The sequence below is a fragment of the Mobula hypostoma genome, chromosome 1, assembly GCF_963921235.1.
Source record: "Mobula hypostoma chromosome 1, sMobHyp1.1, whole genome shotgun sequence".
NCBI classification, from domain to species: domain Eukaryota; kingdom Metazoa; phylum Chordata; class Chondrichthyes; order Myliobatiformes; family Myliobatidae; genus Mobula; species Mobula hypostoma.
Window position 1 is genome coordinate 162,385,294 of NC_086097.1, and position 25,359 is coordinate 162,410,652.

General features: G+C 39.4%; 1 protein-coding gene across 2 annotated transcripts in view; it reads left to right on the plus strand.

Moving 5' to 3' along the window:
- LOC134351824 (protein argonaute-2) overlaps nucleotides 1-25,359 on the plus strand; it is a 91,683-nt gene that overhangs the window by 58,757 nt on the left and 7,567 nt on the right. For both annotated transcript variants that reach the window (XM_063058566.1, XM_063058576.1), the window contains 9 exons: nucleotides 1,133-1,255; nucleotides 1,882-2,015; nucleotides 3,710-3,894; nucleotides 5,469-5,628; nucleotides 7,850-7,940; nucleotides 14,041-14,235; nucleotides 17,400-17,534; nucleotides 21,192-21,293; nucleotides 24,491-24,690. In XM_063058566.1, the coding sequence (XP_062914636.1) occupies nucleotides 1,133-1,255; nucleotides 1,882-2,015; nucleotides 3,710-3,894; nucleotides 5,469-5,628; nucleotides 7,850-7,940; nucleotides 14,041-14,235; nucleotides 17,400-17,534; nucleotides 21,192-21,293; nucleotides 24,491-24,690 (1,325 nt within the window). The remainder of the gene's footprint in view (nucleotides 1-1,132; nucleotides 1,256-1,881; nucleotides 2,016-3,709; nucleotides 3,895-5,468; nucleotides 5,629-7,849; nucleotides 7,941-14,040; nucleotides 14,236-17,399; nucleotides 17,535-21,191; nucleotides 21,294-24,490; nucleotides 24,691-25,359) is intronic.

Genomic DNA, 25,359 nt, shown 5'->3' on the forward strand with positions numbered 1-25,359 from the left:
GGCGGCCTGGAGGTTGGGGACCACTGCACCACCCCAACCTCCAATGACTCAGCCTAACACACCATCATCAATGTGCTCGGTGCTGTCTTCCCAAATCCAGTAAGTGATACTACACCGTACATACATTATTTCTACTTTATATAGGCTGTGTATTTTTATGTGTTATTTGGTATGATTTGGCAGCTTCATAGCTTAAAGGTTACTGGAGAGAGTGTTTCTGCTGAGAGCGCTTGCGTGAGATTTTCGCTACGGAGAATAGTGTGGCACTGATTGTAGAAAAGTATTTCTACTTTATATAGGCTGTGTATTTATCATATCATTCCTGCTTTTACTATTTTTTGCTTTTATTTTAGGTTTTCTGTGTTATTTGGCATGTTTTGGTAGGTTTTTTTTGGGTCTGCGAACGCTCACAAATTTTTGCCATATAAATAAATGGTAATTGCTTCTTCAGTTTACGACATTCTGGTTTATGAACCGTTTCGTAGGAACGCTCTACCTTTGGATGGCGGAAGAAACCTGTACCACATTAGTAGAGCCTCTGGATTCCCCTACTGCAGAAGTTTGTGGAGATAAGATGATTAGATGTATTTAAAACAGTGGCAGGTAAATTTTGAAAAATTGAGACTCTGAGTACTTGGGGCTGTGGCACAGAAGTGGAGTTGAAGCCTGGAGTAGTTCACTGATTGAATAGCAGGAAAGTCTTGAGGGGCTAGGTGGCCTGTCCTTTTTTCTTGTGTTTACAATCTAGGAACCCAAACAATTCTTCAAGGTGAAGCAGTGATCACTTGTACATTTTTCCAATCTAGTGTACTGTATTTGCTGTCATTATTTAGGTAGATTTGCTTTGCAGAAATCAAGTGTGGATTGAACTCTACTCAGCATTATTCTGGGAAGGATAACACTAGTAGGACTGGAGTTGTTTGAGAAGATGGGTAATTGCCATCACTTGAGGGAATTAGAATAGACAATAAATGCTTTCTTTCCAGCAATACCTACTACTCATGAATATTAACATTCCATTTATATAACAATTAAGTTTTTATTGATTAGTCCTTTGGCAGGCCTAAGATATTTCTAACTTTACGTTTAAAACATTTTGCACACTCCTTTCCAATATTATTTTTCCTTTTAGATGAAAAGTGCTAGCTTTAATGCTGATCCATATGTTCGGGAATTTGGAATAGGAGTGAGAGATGACATGACGGATGTTCCAGGTCGAGTTCTTCAGGCACCTTCCTTGTTGTATGGTGGTCGGGTATGGACTTCTATATTGTTAAATTAGCTTGTTTTCTCTCGTAACTTTGAAAATAAGATATTAATCTTGAAGCAATATATTCAGTTCAGTACATGTGTGATATGAATGTGCCAGCTTTTGTAACAAAGCTTCCTTCTGTGTCCTTGGAAAATGTCTTCCTGGTATGACTTCCCTATATTTTCACTCACACTTTGTGTTAAAGGTATAAGGAATGAGAGAGAATGTTATATAATAAGTGTTAATGGTATAATGCACCAGAGAGAATGTTATAATGCTAAGCAGTTTTGCCAGAAAATAATTTGTGATCAATTTCATAAATCATTAACCTGCATGTATATAACAATTGTTTAGAGATTAGTTATGAAATCATCTAGATCACAAAAATTAGCTGCTGGAATAATAATTATATGTTGTATACATTGCTGTCAAGTTGAACTTCTATTCTTTGCCTGTTTTGTAAATTTGTTTTTAATTGAAATTAATTACTTGTATTTTGTATTTGAACCTTCCCAGTTAAAAGGTTGAGAACAAAAACGCTCATGGTTGCAATTCCTTAAAATAATGTATACCATTGCTTTGAAATAATCCTGATTTTTATATTGCTTTCTAATTTTTATTTGTTGCAGAACAAGACAATTGCTACTCCCATTCAAGGTGTATGGGATATGCGAGGTAAACAATTTCATACAGGCATTGAAGTCAAAGTTTGGGCCATTGCCTGTTTCGCTCCACAGAGGCAGTGCAGAGAAGACACACTCAAGTAAGAAATATTGTTAATCCACAGCATTTGTAACTTAAATGCATAAAGTTAAACAGAACAGCAATATGGACACTTGAATGTTGTTACACATCTTTCTATGAGATTAATGAATACAAGGTGAGAATCCATCTGAGGCTAGGTGGTGGAGAGAGCTTCCACCTAAATGTTGAAGTAGGTTATATGTAATTGGTAAAGAGTTATACATATTTTATACAAGTTCTGCAGTTCTGGTCACCTAACTATAGGAAGGATATCAGTAAGATTGAAAGTGTGCAGAGAAGATTTACTAGGATGTTGCCGGGTCTTGAGGCGTTGAGTTACAGGGAAAGATTGAACAGGTGAGGACTTTTTTCCTTGGAGTGTAGAAGAATGAGGGGAGATTTGATAGAGGTTTACAAAATAATGAGGGGTATAGACAGAGTCACGAGAGGACATGGCTTTAGGGTGAAAGGGGAAAGATGTAGGGGTAACATTAGGGGGAACAACTTCACTCAGAGTGGTGGGAGTGTGGAATGAGCTGCCATCTGACGTGGTAAATGCAGGCTCACTCTTAAGTTTTAAGAACAAATTGGATAGATACATGGATGGGAGAGGTCTGGAGGGTTATGGACTGGGTGCGGGTCAATGGGACTAGCGGAATAAAGTTTCGGCACAGACTAGGAGGGCTGAATGGCCTGTTTTTCTGTGCTGTAGTGTTCTGTGGTTCTAAGTAAAACTTGTAATTTCTGAGGCATACACTACGTACAGCAAAGGAGAGATTGGATTTGGGAGCTGGGGTTCAAACTTTGTACCCTGACTTAATCCAGTTATGTTATATGGCTCAGAATGTTGGGACAATATCTAGTAACATGAAACGAATTGTAGCAGCAGAGATGTGGTTTTTGAAGAGGATGCAAAGAATATCATGGACGAAACGAATATCTAATGAATGCATGTCATGAACAGAGCAAACACAAAAAGAGAAATAATGCATGAGATCATGAAAAGGCAACATAACTTCATTGGGCATGTGATTAGGAAAGAGGAGTTAAAATGCAAGGTAATTATGGGAAAGATTGGAGGGAAGAAAGCAAGAGGAAGACAAAGACAAATGATGATGGAGACAGCAACCAGAGAACTGGAAATGAATACCAGTGAATTGATCCACTTGACCCAAAACAGGAGTGCATGGGCCATGGCAGTCAAAGCTGAAACTGGGCATGGCACCTGATGATGATGATCCTGACTTAAGCAAGCTTTCAGACAAGGTGTTTGCTCTTAATTGTGTCCTAATGGCCCATGTTGCAACTGTTGCATAGATATGAGGCAAGGACATAATTGCAGTCACTAGGCAACAAAATTAGAAGCTTTAAGAGAGATGGAAGGAGAATTTAAGACTTTTTGAAATTAATATGCCCTTCATTCCATCTATTTCTGCCAAACCAACTCTTCCCCTCTTTTTTTGTAATATAAAGTACTTATGTGGTATACAGTGACAGTATGCAGTCAGGAATTAGCCCAAGAGCTTAGTCAGTGAAGCATGCCAAATCTTCTTGCTCTGGTGTTAATATCTCTTCTGTGCAGGACTGCAGCAAAATCAAAGTATTTAAGATCAAATATGCTGACTTGGTGTTCTAACACTCATATTTTATGACATGCATTTCAAAAATGATGGCTGGAAAGCTTGAACAACCAATTGTATTGTTTCTCTTAAGAGCTTTCACAGATCAATTAAGGAAGATATCTAGAGATGCTGGCATGCCGATACAAGGTCAACCTTGTTTTTGTAAATATGCACAAGGTGCAGACAGTGTTGAACCAATGTTCAGGCATCTGAAGAATACCTATGCAGGACTTCAGCTGGTGGTGGTAGTGCTTCCTGGGAAAACTCCAGTGTATGGTCAGTATGCTTTCCGTTTCAGGATCTGTGATTATTTTAAAATTAATCTTGTGTGTATTTTTTTTTCTGTTACATACATGGAAGGTTTATTTTCCATTCAGCATCTGTACTTCATGAACTTTATAAAATCTCCATGCACCTCACTTCTAGCTAGACCTTTTAGAAAAGTTATTTTACCCAATCATGTATTACTTAGTTCAATTAGGGTTTTTTCTTCTTCTTTTCTCTCCACAATCTCTTAATTTAGACCATTGTGTCTGTGAAAGTTTGCTGAATTGTTAAAACCTTAGTTGAAGGGCTGCCCAATGTAATCTATCTTGATGTCTTAAATCCAGCAGAAGATCGAAGGATTTGCATTTTGTTGATTTTATTTCCTACATTGAGTTATAGCTGTATGATATGTGGTCAAACTTGTTTTTGTATTGCCTTGTGACTTTAAATTTTATAGATAATCAGATACCTGCTGTTCTAAGAAACCCTGTTCTTTGAAAATTTGACATCTTATTTTATAACTATGAATTTTTGTGACAAAACTGGGTTTAAATTCTAGAAAGAAGCTGAGTGGTGGATTGTTAACATGGTCTTTCGCCTTTTGGATCAGATCCATATCCAGTCTAAACTGCGTTAATGCAGATTTTCTCTGTGAAGTAGGCTTAGCCAGTTTAAGTCCCACTTAGAGCAGGTTTGGGCAGTAATGTGAAATTGTTCTGGCTGTATATAGAGCCAATGTGCAGTTTTGCATAACACTCAAGGTGAAAGATATTGTGTGTTTTTTTTTTGGGAAATCTTGGGCTGAATCTTGCACCCTTTGTCTGAAACTGTTGTTCATGGTCAACCCCTGTCTATCCTTACTGTCTTGCTGGTCAAATAAGTTTTAGACTGCATCAGCATGAATTGAGTGGAAGCGTAGCCTTTAATGCTATCATGGGGTGGTCCTCCTCCCACCATCTCTGTGGAAAGTAGTAAAGAATTTTATTAGTTTTAAAATGTCTTTTTAAGTTCAGTGACATCTCAAAACTATTCAAAGTTAATTTAAATTTAGGAACAGTTCTGAATTAGTTAGCTAAACACTTCAATATTTACAATATACTCAGAAGAATTTTTTGAAATAAAGTAATTTAGTTCTTCACTTTGTTACTGCTGCCCTAAAATCCCCTTTGAACTCAGTGAGGTAGAAAAACTGAAAAGCTTCCTCTCCCCCCCCCCTCCCCCCCCATTTCATCCATGTTATGAATTTGGGATATCTTGGTGGGATAGGGTTCCATTTCTTGTTTCCCAAGAGTGTATAATGGCAGATGCATTGTTGCTACATTTCTAAGTTCAGGGCTTGTGCATTTGACAACTTGCCATGGTATGTTGTCAACTGAACTATTAAATGCTTGTGATTCAAGATGGGTCAATAAAGTGTGGTAAATGAAATTGAGGTACTGATTAACCATGTTCTAATTAAATGACAGAACACCCACAGTGGTTGAATGTATTGCTTCATGTTGCCTGACTGAATCAATTTTGATTTATGTAAGACTGATCCAAAATTGAATTCTTTGTTAACAATCAAAATTTTCTACCAACAGCGGAGGTTAAGCGTGTGGGTGATACATTACTCGGCATGGCAACTCAATGCGTGCAGGTTAAAAATGTGCTGAAAACCTCTCCGCAAACACTTTCCAACCTTTGCCTGAAGATCAATGTAAAGCTGGGAGGTGTCAATAACATATTGGTGCCACAAGGAAGGTTGGTAATTAAGGAGTTTTTCTACAATTTCAACTATGTTAGTAAAATGGGGCATGTTTCTATACAACACTTTTCTTCCTTTTCACTGGTCTTTAGGGCTGATATAACTAAACTGTTATTGAGGGAACCCATTGAAACTTGCATCCTGCTCAATCTGACCACTGCAACTGCATCGTACAATCCCTCTATGATTTGAAAGTTAATGACTTTTTTATTGGTACACTGACACAGCAATTTCAGTCTTTCAGGCCTGTTCCTTTTGTTACTTTAATAATTCAGTGTGCTTCTTTATAAATTGTAACTATCACATTTTAATATATAGCACTGTAACACTTTTTATTGAATTGACTTTATTGCTTACATCCTTCATATACATGAGTAAAAAAATCATTATATGTCATGTCTCTGTCTAAATGTGCAATTTATAGTAATATATAATAAATAGTATGTACAACAATATAACATAGAAATACAGTTGTGTCAGTTTGAATTAATCAGTCTGATGTCCTGGTGGAAGTAACTGTCCTGGAGCCTGTTGGCCCTGGTTTTTATCTGCGATAAACTTCTGGCCCCTACTTTGGACTTTGATTTTTGGGCTTAAAAGCTGACACCTATGTTGAGCGGACTTGATGAAGTGCTTTTACATGGCATCTTTGAGGACTCCAGTTTTGTTTCACACATTTTTGACGCTTTAGTAATGTAACATTTCATCACAATCAGGTTCTCAAAATAGCAATGAGGAACATAACTGAATTTTTGTTGTTGCAACAACAGGACAGCAGAATATATCTCTAAGATCCTTAAAATAATACTGAGGGATTACTTGTCTGTAATCAAGTAGTCAAAACTAATGATGTAAAATTTCACCTGAAAGAGGGTATCTTCAATGCTGCTACATTTCCTTGGTAGTCAATTGAAATGTCATACTGGTTCATGGTTTGCTATTAAATGTTTTATTGGGTTCTGTGGAAAAATGCTATAACTGAATGAAAATCTGCTGACCAGATAGTTTGAATAAGGAGGGTGCACCCAGATGTTTTCCTAGTATTTGCATTATTTAGGGGATATAACTGTAAAGAGGAAATTCTGAAGGTAAATGTTTTCAGTTGTACCATTAGAATTTGCATGCATTTAGTACCTAAAAATATCTCACCTTGATGATTTACCTAGAATCGAGGCTTTAAGCAATGATTTAGTTCTATTGATGTAAGGATATTGTGGTCTTGTATGGCTACTGGCATAAAAAGAAAGTTCTTTGGCTGTCCTGAATATAATACAATATTTGGCAATTTTTATACTGAAAATGAAACTATGATATTGTATAAATATCTAATGTCCATACTGTTAAAACAGGGTGCCAAAGGTGTGGGCTTAGGAAATGGAAATCTTAAGAAATTTAGGAGTGATTTTGACGTTGGAATAGATTGGAAATTTAGTACAAATTGTGCCAAAGATGTAGCTGTTTGAAAAGTTACCTAACCTCATTTCTGCTCATTCTGGCCCAGGTAACTTGTGTACCTTTAGGTCTTACAGCACCCTGTCTCTCAGACCCAACTTGGAGTACTGTTTTCAGTTCTGGTCATCTCACTACAGGAAGGATATGGATACTCTAGAGTGAGTGCAGAGAAGATTTACAAGGATGTTGTCTGGATTGGACAGCGTGCCTTACGAGAATAGGTTGAGTGAACTTGGCGTTTTCTCCTTGGAACGATGGAGGATGAGAGGTGATCTGGTAGAGGTGTATAAGATGATGAAAGGCAATGATCGTGTGGATAGCCGGAGGCTTTTTCCCAGGGCTGAAATGGCTCACATGAAGGGGCATAGTTTTAAGGTGCTTGGAAGTAGGTACAAGGGGGATGTTGGAGGTAAGTTTTTCCACACAGAGAGAGGTGGGTGCATGGAATGCACTGCCAGTGAAGGTGATAGAGGCAGATACAATAGGGTCCCTGTGACCATATCGGTTTGCCCTGGATGCAGCAGTTAGTTTCCTCATCCCAAAGACCTGCTGTTGGGAGGTTAGTTGACCACTGTAAATTGCCCATTGTGTGTAGGTAAGTGGCAGAATCTTTTAATACGAATGTGGAGAGAGTAAGGTATCGGATTGATTACTATTAGTATAATTGGGTGTTTGAAAATCAGTATGGGCTATGGGCAGAATGGTCTCTGTCTGTGCTATATGTCCCTGTTTCTGTCAGTTTTATATTTTTATTTGCTGTTCCAGGCCAGCAGTATTTCAGCAGCCGGTTATATTTTTGGGTGCAGATGTAACACACCCACCAGCTGGTGATGGGAAGAAGCCTTCTATTGCTGCGGTAGGTTCTTTACTTTTAAAAAAAAATCACACACACACAACAAAATGGTGAGGATGCTAGATGTCGGGAATAGAAAATTGCTGGAAATACCAAGCAGGTAAATTATCAATACGGGAGAAAGTCAGTATTTGTTTCAAACAAAATTTAATTTCTTATGAAAGGTCATCACTGAAAAATTGACTATTTCTCTCCTGCTAATTTTGCATGACCAGAATATGTCTAGTATATATCTGTTCTTGTCTTATATTTTCAGTTCAGTTTATGTTAGAGTGTTAAATCATTTTCTTGGAAAAAGTAACAAGTTATTTAGTATTGCAAACAACAGGAATTCTGCAGATGCTGGAAATTCAAGCAACACACATCAAAGTTGCTGGTGAATGCAGCAGGCCAGGCAGCATCTCTAGGAAGAGGTACAGTCGACGTTTCAGGCCGAGACCCTTCATCAGGACTAACTGAAAGAAGAGTTGGTTAGAGATTTGAAAGTGGGAGGGGGAGATCCAAAATGATAGGAGAAGACAGGAGGGGGAGGGATGGAGCCAAGAGCTGGACAGGTGATTGGCAAAGGGGATATGAGAGGATCATGGGACAGGAGGCCCAGGGAGAAGGAAAAAGTGGGGGGGGGAACCCAGAGGATGGGCAAGGGGTATAGTCAGAGGGACAGAGGGAGAAAAAGGAGAGTGAGAGAAAGAATGTGTGTATAAAAATAAATAACGGATGGGGTACGAGGGGGAGGTGGGGCATTAGCGGAAGTTAGAGAAGTCGATGTTCATGCCATCAGGTTGGAGGCTACCCAGACGGAATATAAGGTGTTGTTCCTCCAACCCGAGTGTGGCTTCATCTTTACAGTAGAGGAGGCCGTGGATAGACATGTCAGAATGGGAATGGGAGGTGGAATTAAAATGTGTGGCCACTGGGAGATCCTGCTTTCTCTGGCGGACAGAGCGTAGGTGTTCAGCAAAGCAGTCTCCCAATCTGCGTCGGGTCTCGCCAATATATAGAAGGCCACATCAGGAGCACCGGATGCAGTATATCACCCCAGCCGACTCACAGGTGAAGTGTCGCCTCACCTGGAAGGACTAATGTGGCCTTCTATGTATTGGCGAGACCTGACGCAGACTGGGAGACCTCTTTGCTGAACACCTACGCTCTGTCCGCCAGAGAAAGCAGGATCTCCCAGTGGCCACACATTTTAATTCCACCTCCCATTCCCATTCTGACATGTCTATCCACGGCCTCCTCTACTGTAAAGATGAAGCCACACTCGGGTTGGAGGAACAACACCTTATATTCCGTCTGGGTAGCCTCCAACCTGATGGCATGAACATCGACTTCTCTAACTTCCGCTAATGCCCCACCTCCCCCTCGTACCCCATCCGTTATTTATTTTTATACACACATTCTTTCTCTCACTCTCCTTTTTCTCCCTCTATCCCTCTGACTGTACCCCTTGCCCATCCTCTGGGTTCCCCCCTCCCCACTTTTTCCTTCTCCCTGGGCCTCCTGTCCCATGATCCTCTCATATCCCCTTTGCCAATCACCTGTCCAGCTCTTGGCTCCATCCCTCCCCCTCCTGTCTTCTATCATCTTGGATCTCCCCCTCCCCATCCCACTTTCAAATCTCTTACTAACTTTTCCTTCAGTTAGTCCTGAGGAAGGGTCTCGGCCTGAAACGTCGACTGCACCTCTTCCTAGAGATGCTGCCTGGCCTGTTGCATTCACTGGCAACTTTGATGTGTGTTGCAAGTCATTTAGTATGAACATTAGGTGAATATATTGGACTTTGCAGTCAGTTCTGTAATCAAAGGCTAATATTAAACCCGTACACCCATTTCATTCTACCGTCCTCCCCATGTTCAAAAGCATCCTAAAACTTATTTCTTCAGTTTCACATCTTGGGATCAACATGTCAGGTCATTACATATTTTTTTTTAATAATTCATAGAATTCTCAATGGCTTTCCACGTGGCTTTAGACCACCTGGATAACACAAACACCTACATCAGGATGCTGTTCATAGATTATAGTTCAGCATTTAATACCATTATTCCCTCAATCCTGATTGAGAAGTTGCAGAACCTGGGCCTCCCTCTGCAATTAGATTCTCGACTTCCTAACCGGAAGACCACAATCTGTGCGGATTGGTGATAACATATCCTCCTCATTGACAATCAACACTGGTGCATCTCAGGTGTGTACTTAGCCCACTGCTCTACTCTCTATGTACCCATGACTGTGTGGCTAGGCATAGTTCCAATACTATCCATAAGTTTGCTGATGATACAACCATTGTTGGTAGAATGTCAGGTGGTGAGGAGAGGGCATACAGGAGTCAGATATGCCAACTAGTGGAGTGGTGCCACAGCAATAAGCTGACACTGAACGTCAGTAAGACGAAAGAGCTGATTGTGGATTTCAGGAAAGGTAAAATGAAGGAACACATACCAATCCTCATAGAGGGATCAGAAGTGGAGAGAGTGAGCAGTTTCAAGTTCCTGGGTGTCAAGATCTCTAAGGATCTAACCTGGTCCCAACTTATTGATGCAGTTGTAAAGAGGGCAAGACAGCAGCTATACTTTAATAGGAGTTTGAAGAGATTTGGTATGTCACCAAATACACTCAAAAACTTCTATAGATGTACCTTGGAGAGCATTCTGATTCTGACAGGCTGCATCACTGTCTGGTGCGGGGGTGCGGTGGGTGGCTGCTGCACAGGACCAAAAGAAGCTGCAAAGGGTTGTAAATTTATTCAGCTCCATCTTGGGTACTAGCCTACAAAGTACCCAGGGCATCTTCAAGGAACGGTGTCTCAGAAAGGCAGTGTCCATTATTAAGGACTTCCAGCACCCAGGGCGTGCCCTTTTCTCACTGTTACCATCAAGTAGGAGGTAAGAAGCCTGAAGGCACACACTCAGCGATTCAGGGACAGGTTCTTCCCCCCCCTGCCATCCGATTTTTAAAAGGACATTGAACCCTTGGACCCTACCTCACTTTTTAAAATATATATTATTTCTGATTTTTTGCATGATTTTTAATCGATTCAATATACAGGTACTGTATGAAGTATACTGAATAGGATTTATTTCTTATTGTTTTTTTCTTCTATATTATGTATTGCATTGAACTGCTACAACTAAGTTAACAGATTTCATATCACATGCCAATGATAATAAATCTGATTCTGATAGCTCAGTAAAAGCCCTCCTACCCATGATATTGTCTTTTAACCTACTCTAAGATCAGTCTAATTCTTCCTTTCCACATAGCCTTACATTTTTTTGTCTATATGTCTTACCTTTAGAATCTCCTAAATGTCCCCAATGTATCTATCTCCATCACCACCTTTGGCAGATACAGTACTCCAAGTGAGTTTTACAGAGCTGCAACATTACCTCCCAGCTCTTGAATTAAATCCCCTATTAATAAAAGCTAACACACCACGTGTTTCTCAACTGCTCATTAATTTGCCCTGCAACTTTGAAGGATCAGTGGATATGGACCTCAAGAGCCCTCTATTCCTTCATATTGTCATCCTGCCACTGACCGTGTATTCTGCCTTCAAGTTCAGCTTTCCATAGTGAACTTTCCTGGATTGAATTCCATCTGCCACTTCTCAGCCCAGGTCTCTGCAAACTCTCAACATCCTGTGAACTTCTGCACAATCCACCATACCACCAACTCTCGTGTCAAATGCAGACTTGCTAACCGTGCTCAATCAAGTCATTTATAAAAATTATAAAGAGCAGGGGATCCAAATAGATCCCTATGGAGCACCACTGGATTCAGACAGCATACATTCATGCTGAATTTGTTTTCTTATTCAAGAATAGGTATTTTGTTTCCTACAAAAAAGGAAAAAGAAATCTAATTACACCAGATATATCTATTGTTAATTATCAATTTATAAGCATTAGGTTTACCTCAACGGGAAAAATCAAATTTTCTTTCTACTGGTGGTGGTGCTGTCATTTGAATGCATTACTTGTACAAAATTTTTAAAAAAAGTTCCGATTAATATTACCATTTTTGGTAGCTAAAAAAAATAAGTAAATTCTCAAATTATGAGGAGAACAGGGAGGAGTCAGAGACTGAATGAGTTTGAAACATGAGGCTTGCATTTGTATAGGGACTTTCATAGCCTAGAAATGTTCCCAAGTGCTTTACAGCTGAGGAGGTATTTTATAAATGTAGTTTCATCTAAATAACAGTGCCCCCCCATAGTAAACCACTTGGTGTTGTATTTGAGTGATGGGAAAGAGTTTAGTTGTAAAAGGCTAAACTTACTTTGAAAAGAATCAGAAATAGTGTTTGAATCGTATTTTTGTATGCATTATTTATATATAATCTGGATTAAATTAGAAATTAAATACAGACTATATAATAATGTTTTCAAAAATGTGAGCTCTGATTTTAATATTCCGTGAAATCTGCTGCCCCAACAGCACCCCCTCACCACCCTCGACCCCTTAAAAATACACGGACATGACTGTTAAAACTCAAAGATGTCCTTAGGAAACATCCCTGTATCCAATGTGCTGATGAAACTACTTTCCCTTGTATTCATTTGCAAAGTACTCAAGTTGCATATTCCAGGATTCTTAAAATTACAAATAAAACCTAAATGAGATCATATATTCAAAATTTAAGAATAAACTACTGTGGAATCTAATTAGAGATATTCAATTAAACTGTGCTTGCAATTGTATATCAGGCATAACATGCACATTATATGATATTGTTTTTAAATTAGAAACAATAATAAGCTTTCAAAGAATATTCAATGCTGCAGCAGATTTGCTAATAATCATACATTTAAGTTGCAACTTAAACACCTCCCTACGCAACTCCCTTGTCCATTCGTCCCCCCCATCCCTCCCCACTGATCTCCCTCCTGGCACATAACCGTGTAAGCGGAACAAGTGCTACACATGCCCTTACACTTCCTCCCTTACCACCATTCAGGGCCCCAAACAGTCCTTCCAGGTGAGGCAACACTTCACCTGTGAGTCGGCTAGGGTGATATACTGCGTCCGGTGCTCCCGATGTGACCTTTTATATATTGGCGAGACCCGACACAGACTGGTCGACCGCTTTGCTGAACACCTACGCTCTGTCCGCCAGAGAAAGCAGGATCTCCCAGTGGCCACACATTTTAATTCCACATCCCATTCCCATTCTGGCATGTCTATCCACGGCCTCCTCTACTGTAAAGATGAAGCCACACTCGGGTTGGAGGAACAACACCTTATATTCTGTCTGGGTAGCCTCCAACCTGATGGCATGAACATTGACTTCTCTAACTTCCGCTAATGCCTCACCTCCCACTCGTACCCCATCTGTTACTTATTTTTATACACGCATTCTTTCTCTCACTCCCTTTTTTCTCCCTCTGTCCCTCTGAATATACCCCTTGCCCATCCTCTGCGTCCCCCCCCCCCGTCTTTCTTCCCGGACCTCCTGTCCCATGATCCTCTTGTATCCCTTTTGCCAATCACCTGTCCAGCTCTTGGCTCCATCCTTCCCCCTCCTGTCTTCTCCTAGCATTTTGGATCTCCCCCTCCCCCTCCAACTTTCAAATCCCTTACTCATTCTTCCTTCAGTTAGTCCTGACGAAGGGTCTCGTCCGGAAACGTCGACTGCACCTCTTCCTGGAGATGCTGCCTGGCCTGCTGCGTTCACCAGCAACTTTTATGTGTGTTGCTTAAACACCTGTTATTGAGTTTCATAAGCATTATATACAGTGGGTTCAAAGTGACAATTTTGGGCAAATCTTCAGTGTAATGACCTCTGTCAATTGTGTGGTATATTAGTAGCACAGAATTAGCACCCTTCTAATTCGCCCACACTGGTTTCTCAAGGACTTCTTGTTTTATCTTGTAGTGTGGTGAGCTAAAAACATCTTCAAGGGCACTAAATTTGAAAACTAATTTCCTGTCCTCATTAAAAGGAAATGCTTTACTGATAAGTTTTGCTGCTTCACGTGGTTTCAATTTTTTTTTAAATGTTGATAACAACATTCAGTGTTCTTCAGTATCATATTCTGGTTGTACAATGAAGTGTGCTCTAAGGTTATTTTCTCATGTGTTCTTTTTTTTTAACATAGGTTGTAGGTAGCATGGATGCTCATCCAAGTCGCTATTGTGCCACAGTACGTGTTCAACAACATCGACAGGAGATTATACAGGACCTTGCTATCATGGTCAGAGAACTCCTCATTCAGTTTTACAAATCTACCCGTTTCAAGCCTACGCGTATCATATTTTACAGAGATGGTGTTTCAGAAGGGCAGTTTCAGCAGGTAATGTACAACTCACACTTAAGTCACTGCGGTATAAATTTTACTCCTTAGCTGTTTACTTAATGAATGCAATGACTTGGTTTTATGATAAATTTTTAAAGTTTCTTGTAACTAAAGGTCTAATGTTAGCTGCTTGAATTAGTCATAGGTATAGCATATAGCTTTGGCCCGTTGAGTCACTGCTAGCCATCAATACCCCACTTTACATTCATCTTAACCCATTTTATTCTTAGACATTCCAAAAATACCCTCTCCACATATTCTACCATTCATCTGAACACTAGAGATAATTTAAGTTTTCTAAGCAACTTGCCAGTGTGCATTTTCATGATGGAAACTGGAATACCTAGAAGAAACCCTTGCAGTCGTAGGGAGAGCATGCATACTCTACATAGGTAGCACTGGATTTCCAGATTGAGTGCAGGTTGTTTGAATTGTGTGGCAGCATTTCTACTAGTTGTGACATGGTTCCATACAAACAAAAAAAATCTTTGAAATTGACCTGCCTGACCTTCTGAGTTCTTCCAGCATTTTGTATGTTTCTTTACATAAGAACATAAGAAATAGGAGCAGCAGTAGGCAATCTGGGCTGTCGAGCCTGCTCTGCCATTGGATAAGATCGTGGCTGATCTGGCCACGGACTCATCTCCACATACCTGCCTTTTCCACATAACCTTTAATTCCCCTACTCTGCAAAAATCTATCCAACCTTGTCTTAAATATATTTACTGAGGTCGCCTCCACTGCTTCATTAGGCAGAGAATTCCACATATTTACCTCTCATCTCATCCTAAATCTACTCCCCCGAATCTTGAGGCTATGTTCTGGTCTCGCCTACCAGTGGAAACAATTGTCCTGTCTCTATCTTATCTATTCCTTTCATAATTTTGTTTCTATAAGATCTCTCATTCTTCTGAATTCTGACGAGTACAGTCCCAGGTGACTCAATCTCTCCTCATAGTCTAAACCCCTCATCTCTAGAGTCAACCTGGTGAACCACCTCTGTACTGCCTCCAAAGCCAGTATACCCTTCTTCAAGTAATGAGACCAGAACTGCACACAGTACTCCAGGTGCGGCCTTACCAGTACCCTGTACAGTTGCAGCATAACCTCCCTGCTCCTAAATTTAATCCCTTTAGCAATGAAGGGCAACATTTCATTTGCCTTCATGATGGCCTGCTGCACCTGCAAACCAACGTTTTGTGTTTCATTCAAAAGCACTCCCAAGTCTCTCTGCAGAGCAGCATGCTGCAAATTTTTTACCATTTGCATAATAATTTGCTCTTTCATTTTTCTTTCCAAAATGGATGACCTCGCATTTACCAACGTTGTATTCCATCTGCCAGACCCTTGCCCACTCACTTGACCTATCTATATCTGTCTGCAGAGTCTCCGTATCTTCTGCACAATTTGCTTTTCCGCTCAATTTGGTATCATCAGCAAACTTAGATACACTACACTTGGTCCCTTCTTCCCGATCATTAATGTATATTGTGAACAGTTGTGGACCCAACGTCGACTTCACTGATTGCCAACCAAGTAGCATTACCTGCTACTTACCTGTGCCTCCTCACAGATGCCTCTTGAGTCAAAGCCTCAAGTTCACACTCCTATTGTGATCCACACACACAATGGCTGCTCTGCTTTGATCATGCTTTGCTTTTATTTGCTACTGCTAATGAACTTCAAATTGATTGGTGCACTGCTAATGTGCGAAGCCCTGCGAAACACCCCTTTTTTTAAAAAAATCTTCTCCCTGACCTGTGCGAAGCTCGCTCTCTCTGAATCGATAACCGCTAATCCCTTCATACTTGACTTGGCAAGATTATCATAACAAGTGTGATTCGATGTGAAATTGGAATATGACATAATGCTCGTGCATAAATGAAGGAATTATTTAATGATTTAAATAAATAATCATTTAATGATTTTCAACAAGTTAACAGACCTGTAAAAAACTCTTTAATTTGATGGCTAGTATTATTGACAAAATCTTTTGGGAAGGGGGGCCCAAGCTGATGCAGTCTTTCATTGTTTATATTATGCTTATTATTCTATTATGGGTTTATTGAGTATTCCTGCATGAAAATTAATCTTAAGGTTGTATATAGTGCTATATACTTTGATAATAAATTTACTTTGAATGCTCTTTATTGTGTTATGGATCATTTTAATGAAGAACTCTACTTGAAGAATGAAACACACTTGATTTGCTTTCAAATTTATATTATGCTGACTTTATCCAAGTGCAGATTCTGTGCATGTTAATAAACATAATACCTCAAGTGTACGTCTGTTTTTATGCACTAACTTGAAACATATTCGAATGGTGCCATGTTTCCCAAATGCATTATCACGTGGCTTTTCATTTTATCATTTCACTTTGTGTAGGATCTTGTGGCCACTTTATTAAATGCCTTTAGATACCTATATGAGGCTGGAAAACAACAGGTAACATTTTCTTGGACAAGTAGAATTCCAGTAGACCTCCTGTAACTTGATGGAATCCATGATAAAGACCATTGGATTGCATCACCTTCTCTTCCACCCCCACCCTCCCAAATCCACTACTCACTTACTGCCTCTACCCTTTGACCTGTTTGGCCTCTTAACCCTACCGAGAGCCAAAGCACAAGACCCTGACCTCGGCCAACATAGCTCTCCAGGTCATTGAGGCACACAAGCCTCCGTATCTCTACGACAAGGTTGTGGTCTTCTTAGGGGTCACATCCACTGCACTAATAATTTAATTCCTTCATCTGCAGCAGTGGCTGTAGGGTGCACCATTTTAAAAACAACTGGCTTTGAGGCTCTTTTGACAACATTTCCAAAATATTCGACCTTCATGGATTGCAAAACCATTAAGTGCAAGGGAATGTCATTGGTAAGGTTCCTTATGTCATTCACATAATTTTAACTTGGATTTTTATCATTTTTGTTACATTGCCACTTCGTCAATACCTTGAACTTTTCCAAACAGCACCATTGTTCAAGATGGTAGTTCGCTTCTGATAAGTAGGAATGCTGACCATTCCAGCAATGCACGAAATATAACAACAGATCTAATTTTAATTAACTTGTATGCTTGGATTTTTGTTCCATTTTTTAAAATTTCACATCAGTACTTACAGTTAAAGTAACATTGTTGTAAATTACTTTCTTAGGTGCTTCACCATGAGTTGCTAGCCATTCGTGAAGCATGTATAAAGCTGGAAAAGGACTACCAGCCTGGCATTACTTTCATTGTGGTTCAGAAACGACATCATACCAGACTGTTCTGTACTGACAAGAATGAAAGGGTAAGTGGTTTTCATTCTAGAGAAATGTCTTCTGCTGTTTTTGTCAGTAGGATTCTTACTAGATGTAACTTAAATAAATGCCAAGCAAATCCAGGTTGTATTGACTCTGCCTCCTATTTCTTGTATACACTGTCACCTTTTAAAAAAGGATCTTATATAGTCCAAATTACCCCCTATATCACAAGCATGTAATAGAAATATAAAATTTGTGTGATTTCTCAAATTTCAAGGTATAAAGCAAATGCATTTCTATATTTTCTCTAATCCTCTGTAGCTTAAGGAGTGATGACATAGGATTGGAGAGCTGCCAACATTGTCATCGTAATCATCACAGACACATTCAGACTTTAGAAACTGTAGATTATATACACTTGTTCTAACCTTTGCTATACTTGAAGATGGACTTTCTATGCCAATAAATTTCACGACACATCAAGTCAGGTCTTAAAATTAATTTCCTCCTATAGATGGTCATAGTCAATCTGAGTTTTCCCTCTCCAGGGCTCAAGCCTTGGCATGGGAACATGGAAACCCTGTATCACTAGGTTCTAGAGGGGAAGTATGTACCAATGCTGTTTGATATGAGCTCAGCTACTGGAGTTGAAAAATATTATTGAGACTCCATTCCTGATTTTGCATCTCTCCCAAGATTTCCCATAAGACCGTAGAGTTTTAGATTAAAGTTTGTGTTTCAGGTTTTTTACTTCTAAATATGCATGGAAAAGATTGAATTACATAATAGAGAACCTGGTAACATTTTCTAAAGATAAGACATTTTTCCTGTTGCTTTAATACTTAGTTATCATTCATTTACCACCCAAGCTGTCACATTGCTTAAAGCATTAGGTTTGAAGGTACCTCGCCTTTGTATTGATCAGTAATAATGTCTGTGTTACATAAAAGCCAGGGAGAGATGTGACTTTCAGATTGAGACACTTGCCTTTGGGCATTTCATGGAACTTATTCTCACTACCAGCTCAACAAAATGCTCTTGAGAGGAATTGCTAATTTTATTCCACTACTAAAAATGGGAGGGAAGGGATAGGCTATGTAATTAAAGCCAGTTCTAATGAAGCATAACTAACTCAGTTTTTCTCTCTCTACCTAAGTTGTCTGCTATTGTTTACTTCCATTACTTTACTTAAATTTCAAATTTGTAACGTTTTCATTTAAAAAATTTTAAATTTCAGGGCTTTAGTCCAAACACTAAGCATATCAGGCAGCAGTTGTGGAAATAGGACTTTTAGATTCTACCAGACAACGGGGTGACCCGTTGGGGCACCCTTTGAGAGAAGGGTAGTGCAGTCTGATGTGACCAAAATGAACATTAAATTTTTCTGAATGATATTGGTATCGCTTTGCTTTGGAAATTGAAGAAGAAAACCTCAGTTTACTAAAGAAGAACGATGTGTAGCAAGGCAAATATAGCTCCTCTTCATTTAACGAAGGACACTTTTGATGGCATCATTTCTGGTTGATCTGCCACCCTTGTGCCTGTCGTTGTCATTCTGGAGACGTGCAGTCCTTTCATCTGCAGTCTCTTCATGTCTTCTGCTGTTTGTTCTTTGTCTCTGATCCTGGAGACGTGCATTTCTCAGCTCCTTTGTCTCTTCATCTCTCCTCCTTCTATGCCAGTTGTCATTTTTGAGACGTGCATGCCTCTCCTCCTCTGTCTCTTCTTCTCTCATCTTCCTTGTCCTGACTCTTTGATCCTGGAGTCGTGCGGCCCTGGCCTCATCTGATTCTTGTTCTGTCCCTCTCCTTGCCGCTTCCCAACGACGTTTGGCGTCATCTCTTGACCATAATGTCCCCCTTCTCTTTCCACGCAGCATAATTAGGCTGACCATATTTTCTTTACCCTAATGCTGGGATAGTAACACCACAGCCTCCAGGATGCTGATTATTCCTGATGATGTTGTTGGTGCTCTCCTAAATGGACACGATATAGTCACCGCTGTCCTTTGACTGCAGCAAAGGGTTTGATGGGTGTCTCGAAGTACGTCATTACAATAAGATTTAATTATCTCTTATTGATGGGTGACAGTTACATCTGTCCCAATCCTGCACATGTTGATGGCGATTAGCAGAATGTGATTGCTCGATAAAGCTGCCCTGCCTTTTGTTCCGGTTGGTGTCATTGCTGTGAGTATCGTGAGTCGCTGCTGAGGCTGGCCGTGTGCATGCATCGGGCTGTCGCGTCCCGATTTCCATGATGGCGGGTCGGCTGTCGGGTTAAAAGGGAGCCTGTTGATTTTTGCCGAATGTTATATGAATATATAACCCTGAACTTTGCCTGCATTGTGTACGTTAGCGCATTTTAATTTGATTTAGCCAAAAAGAGTGCTGCTGTAATGCACCATGTGTGCTAATTGGCGGTCACAAACAGACAGACAGAGCATGAGAGTTTTAGTAGTATATAGATTAAAATAAATTCTGTAAAATCATGTAAGATCCAAGTATGATCATGTTGGCCTAATTTACTTTTTTTTGAAGAGATAACAAGGCATTGGAATTGGTTCATTATTGTCACATGCACATGGGCTTGTAGCTGAGTGGACTGCAGCAAGACTTTTAAAATCCTACATGTTCAAAGTGATAGCACATGGGATCTGTGGAAAATGTCAAATTGGATCCAAAATTGGCTTTGTAGTTGGAACTAAGTAATGATTGATGGGTGTTTCTGTTGGGTTTCCTTGTTAGGATTCAATATTTGCTTCGTTTTTGTATTAATATCATAATGATATGGATTAAAATGGAGAATGCATGATAAAGAAGTGGGTGAATATTACAGAACCAGACCCCGTGATTGACTAATACATTTGGGGAAACCCACTGAGCAAGGGAATATGCAAGAAATAAGTTACCAGCGGGTTTGGTGGATCAAACGAACCATGGACTGTCTGTCTTTGGGTTGTTAAGAGTGGTGAATTGGATTGAAAGGACAGCTAATTCACTTCATCAGCTGAAGCAGTGAATAATAGAATAGGGGGGTTATGTAAATAACACTTGTTAGACTACATCATGAATTTAGTGTGCTGTTTTGGTCACCACATAATAGCGAAGATGTTAGCACAGGAGAATGTGGTAAAGACTTGCAGGGATGTTACAAGAACATTTTGTGTGTGAAGAAATAATTGATTTTGTAGGGATGTCTTCTTTGTAATAGAGGAAGCTGAAGGAAGAATTAATTATGTTTAAAACTGTGAAACTTCAAGTAAATTGGCAAGAACATATTCTATGTGCAAAGGAGTCAGGTATTGCTTTAAAGGAACTGACAGAGGTTATGAGGAAACACTTTTACCTAAAGGAAGGCAGGGGACTGGAATTCACTGCCTGACAGGGTGGTAAAGACATTGTCACATTAAAAAAAAGCACTTGAATATTCACTTGAAAGGTACTAATTTGCTAGATTATAGATTTTAAACTGGATTAATCCTGGTAGCATCCCTTTGATTGTAATGGACACAGTGGGACCACTGCTTGAATGGCCTTTCTAAAGTAGAACACCGTTTTGCTTCACCTTATGTCACTAGTATAGACATTTTACTAGAAAAGAATATTCTGGGAACAGGATTCACTTTAAATCCTTAATCTATTTAAAAGTGTTTTTTATTGTTTGGACCTTGATCTAAAATCTATTGATCTTTTATTTTGCAGGTTGGTAAAAGTGGCAATATTCCAGCAGGCACAACAGTGGACACAAAGATAACGCATCCTTCAGAATTTGACTTTTACCTGTGTAGTCATGCTGGTATTCAGGTGGGTTTTTAAAAAATATATATTAATGTATCATTTAAGAAGAACACTAGTACAGAGTGATTTCTCTTCAATCCGTTTTCTTCCTTCTAAGAGAATATTTTCATGATTGACATTGTAAACTCTGTCCTTCCAGGCTTATCTAAACTTTTGTTGCCTATTAAGAAAAACAGAAAGATGTATTGGGTATCTGAATAAAAGTGATTGCAGAAGTGGACTTCATTAGAAGCTGATTTATGGAGAAAATTTCAATGCTTTGGGTCAAGCCAGCTATCTCTTGTGGACAAAGACAGCTCCAATGCCATATTCAAGTTTGCTATTGGCACCACTGTTGAAAGCAAAATCAAAGATGGTAGTGAATCAGCATAAAGGAGGGAGATTAAAGATCTGGCTAAGTGGTGTCATAACAACAACCTCTTACTCAATATCAACAAGATCAAGGAGCTGGTTATAGACTTCAGGAGAAGGAAACTAAAGGTCTATGAGCAGACCTCAGAGGATTAGAGATGGGTTAGCAACTTTAAATTCCTAGCTTTTGTTATTACGGAGGACTTAGCTTGGGTGCAGCACAATTACAAAAAAAATTCACGGTAGTGCCTCTGCTTCCTTAGGAGTTTGTGGAGATTCAGCATTACATCTAAAACTTTGACAAACTTCTATAGGATGTGGAGTGGATAGTACATTGACTGGCTGTATCACAGTCTGGTACAGAAACATCAGAATCAGGTTTATTATCACCAGCATGTGTTGTGAAATTTGTTAACTTAGCAGCAGTAGTTCAATGCAGTACATAATATAGAAGAAGAAAAAATAACAATGACAATAAATAAGTAAATCAATTACAGTATATGTATATCAAATAGATTAAAAATCGTGCAAAAAATAAGAAATAGTATATATTTTAAAAAGTGAGGTGGTATTCACAGGTTCAATGTCCATTTAGGAATCAGATAGCAGAGAGAAAGAAGCTGTTCCTGAATTGCTGAGTGTGTGCCTTCAGGCTTCTGTTCCTCCTACTTGATGGTAACAGTGAGAAAAGGGCATGCCCTGAGTGCTGGAGGTTCTTAATAATGGATGCTGCCTTTCTGAGACACCACTCCTTGAAGATGTCCTGGGTACTTTGCAGGCTAGTACCCAGATGGAGCCGACTAACTTTACAACCTTCTGCAAGTTTTTTCGGTCCTGTGCCCACCCACCCCCTTACCAGACAGTGGTGCAGCCTGTTAGAGTGCTCTCCATGGTACATCTATAAAAGTTTTTGATTGTGTTTGTTGACATACCAATTCTCTTTAAACTCTTAATGAAGTATAGTCACTGTCTTGCCTTCTTTATAACTGCATCAATAAGTTAGAACCAGGTTAGGTTCTCAGAGATCTTGACACCCAAGAGCTTGAAACTGCTTACTCTTTCCACTTCTGATCCCTCTGTGGATTAGTATGTGTTCCTTCGTCTTGCCCTTCCTGAAGTCCACAATCAGCTCTTATATGGAGAATTCTGCAAAAAGTAGTGGACATGGCCATCATGGGTAAAGCCCTCCCCACCATTGAGCACATCTGCATTAAACACTTCTGCAAGAAAGCAGCTTTCATCATCAGGAACCCCCACCACCCAGGACATGCTTCTTTCTCCCTGCTGCCATCAGAATGAAGATATAGGAGCCACAGGTCACACACTAGCAGTTTCAGGAACAGTTACTACACCTCAACCATCAGACTCTTGAACCAAAAGGGATAACTTCACTTACCCATTCACTGAAATGTTCCCACAACCAATGGATTAATTTTCAAGGACTCTTTGTCTCACATTCTTTATTGCTTATTTATTATTATTTATTCTTTTTATATTTACACAATTGTCTTCTGCACTCTCGTTGTACAACCTAGTTGGGCAGTCATTCATTGATTCTGTTAGCGTTATCATTCTGTAGATTTATTCAGTATGGCCGCAAGAAAATGAATCTCAGTTGTATATGGTGACATGTATATACTTTGATAATAACATTTGCTTTTTTCACTGTACCTTAGTAAGTGCGATAATTTACCAACTTGTGCTTCCCACGAACCTAAGCAGTCTTTCCAGATAACACAGCAATTCCCTTGCATTTCCAACCTAGAGTACTACACTTAGTGTTCACATTGTGGTCTTCATTAGAGAAGCAATGTGTAGACTGGGTGAGCTGCATTCATCTTTTTGTTCCCTTGAGAGTGGGGAACATGCCTTACTTGAACATGTTCCTGCTCTGTATTTTGCAACTCCTACATTCTTTTGAATGTTATGTGTTCTCACTGTTCTCATTCATTCACTGACCAGATAAACTTTGTTTACAATGTATTCTTATGGTCACACTTGTTTTACCCTTTCATAGATACCCTCTCTCCCTGCAGCTTAGCTAGCTTTTTGTTTCCTTCCCAAGTTCTGATGAAGAGACTTCAACCTTCAACTTCGTTCTCTTCCTTGAGATGGTCTGCCTTGCTGTATATTTCTAGCTTTCCTGCTTTTATTAAGAATTAAATATGCACAACTTTCCTAATCCTTTTTTTTTAACCAACTGAAAGAAAGTAGACATCTCCAATACCTGTTAATGTGATGTATGTGATCGCAAGCTTCCATGCAAAACTTCCAAGGTAGTTTTGTGTACTTTGAGAAATTGTTAAACTGGTATCTATCTGAAATGCCAGTTTTGTTTCAGATAGCCGACCAATTAAACAAAATAATCTAGCAAAATAGAAGATACAATGCCCCAGCAGATTATATTTTCCATATGTTGTAGGTGATTTCGGAGAGAGCAGAGGTATGACGGATATGCTGGAATCAGTGCTGCTTTGGGGACTAGCCCCTTCAGTTCGTTCTGCTCTCTAGTGTTTGCACCTGTGATAACAAGCTGGATTGCGTTCAGCTGCACTTGTGCGTGATGAGGAACTGCTGCCTGCTTGTTCTTGCAGAAATGTGGCTCCAAAGCAACGTCAACCTTCAGGCCAAGCCACTTGGGGACTTGGTCTACACATTTTTTGTGACTGAATGTATTTCCGCTATCGTACTGTGTTTTGCAACTTGGCCCCAAAGGAACACTGTTTCCTTTACCTGTATGCATGTGTATAGTTGAATGAAAATTCAATTTGAATTTGAACTTGTATGTTGAGTAAGAATAGAGAAATAATTTTAGTTAAAATGTGAGGTTAATAATTAAACTTGCCTTTCAGGGAACCAGCCGACCATCTCACTACCACGTACTATGGGATGATAATCGTTTCAATGCTGATGAACTTCAAATTCTTACATATCAACTTTGCCACACATATGTGCGATGCACACGGTCAGTTTCTATCCCAGCACCAGCCTATTATGCTCATTTGGTTGCTTTTCGTGCCAGGTATCATTTGGTGGACAAGGAACATGATAGGTGAGTAAAATTTACTTTTTTGGTTGTTCTCTAAGTTGTATGCTCAGTAAGATGAAGACTGACAACATTATTAACATCAAGTGTTTTCAGCTGAGAAAGAAAAACAACATAGTTAGAAGAGGAATGTCACCAAGCATCAAAAACATGTTTTAGCAAAAGGCAGAAAGACAAAAGTGTCTGCTCAATTTTGACTCTTTGATTCAAAATTTCACAAACCCATGCTAATTTAATGTCTAAAATTCAGATCGTTAATTGGCTGCTTGTAATTAATGAAAGGAAAACTGAATTGCAGTGGATGGGTAAAATTTAATGAGTGGCTGCACTTATCTGATTCAAATTAAGTAAAATTTCATTGTGAAAATGTTCATATTTGGGAGTTGGGAAAATGAAGTAAAAATTTACTTAGGATACTTGACAGTATCGACTTAAAGACATTATCTGAACTGGCTGAGCCCTAAAGGTGCAATTGTTTGATGGGTATATAATGGGTAGTAAGTAAAACACTTAGTTACAATGGCAATGGTTCAGAGGAGTGTAGACTCATTCAGCGACATCACAAGCATAAATCTCTTCACAACAGAGGACACCTTCAGAAGCCAGTACCTCAAAAGGCAGTATCCATCATTAAGGACCCTCACCAACCGGGACATGCCCTTCTCTCATTAATAT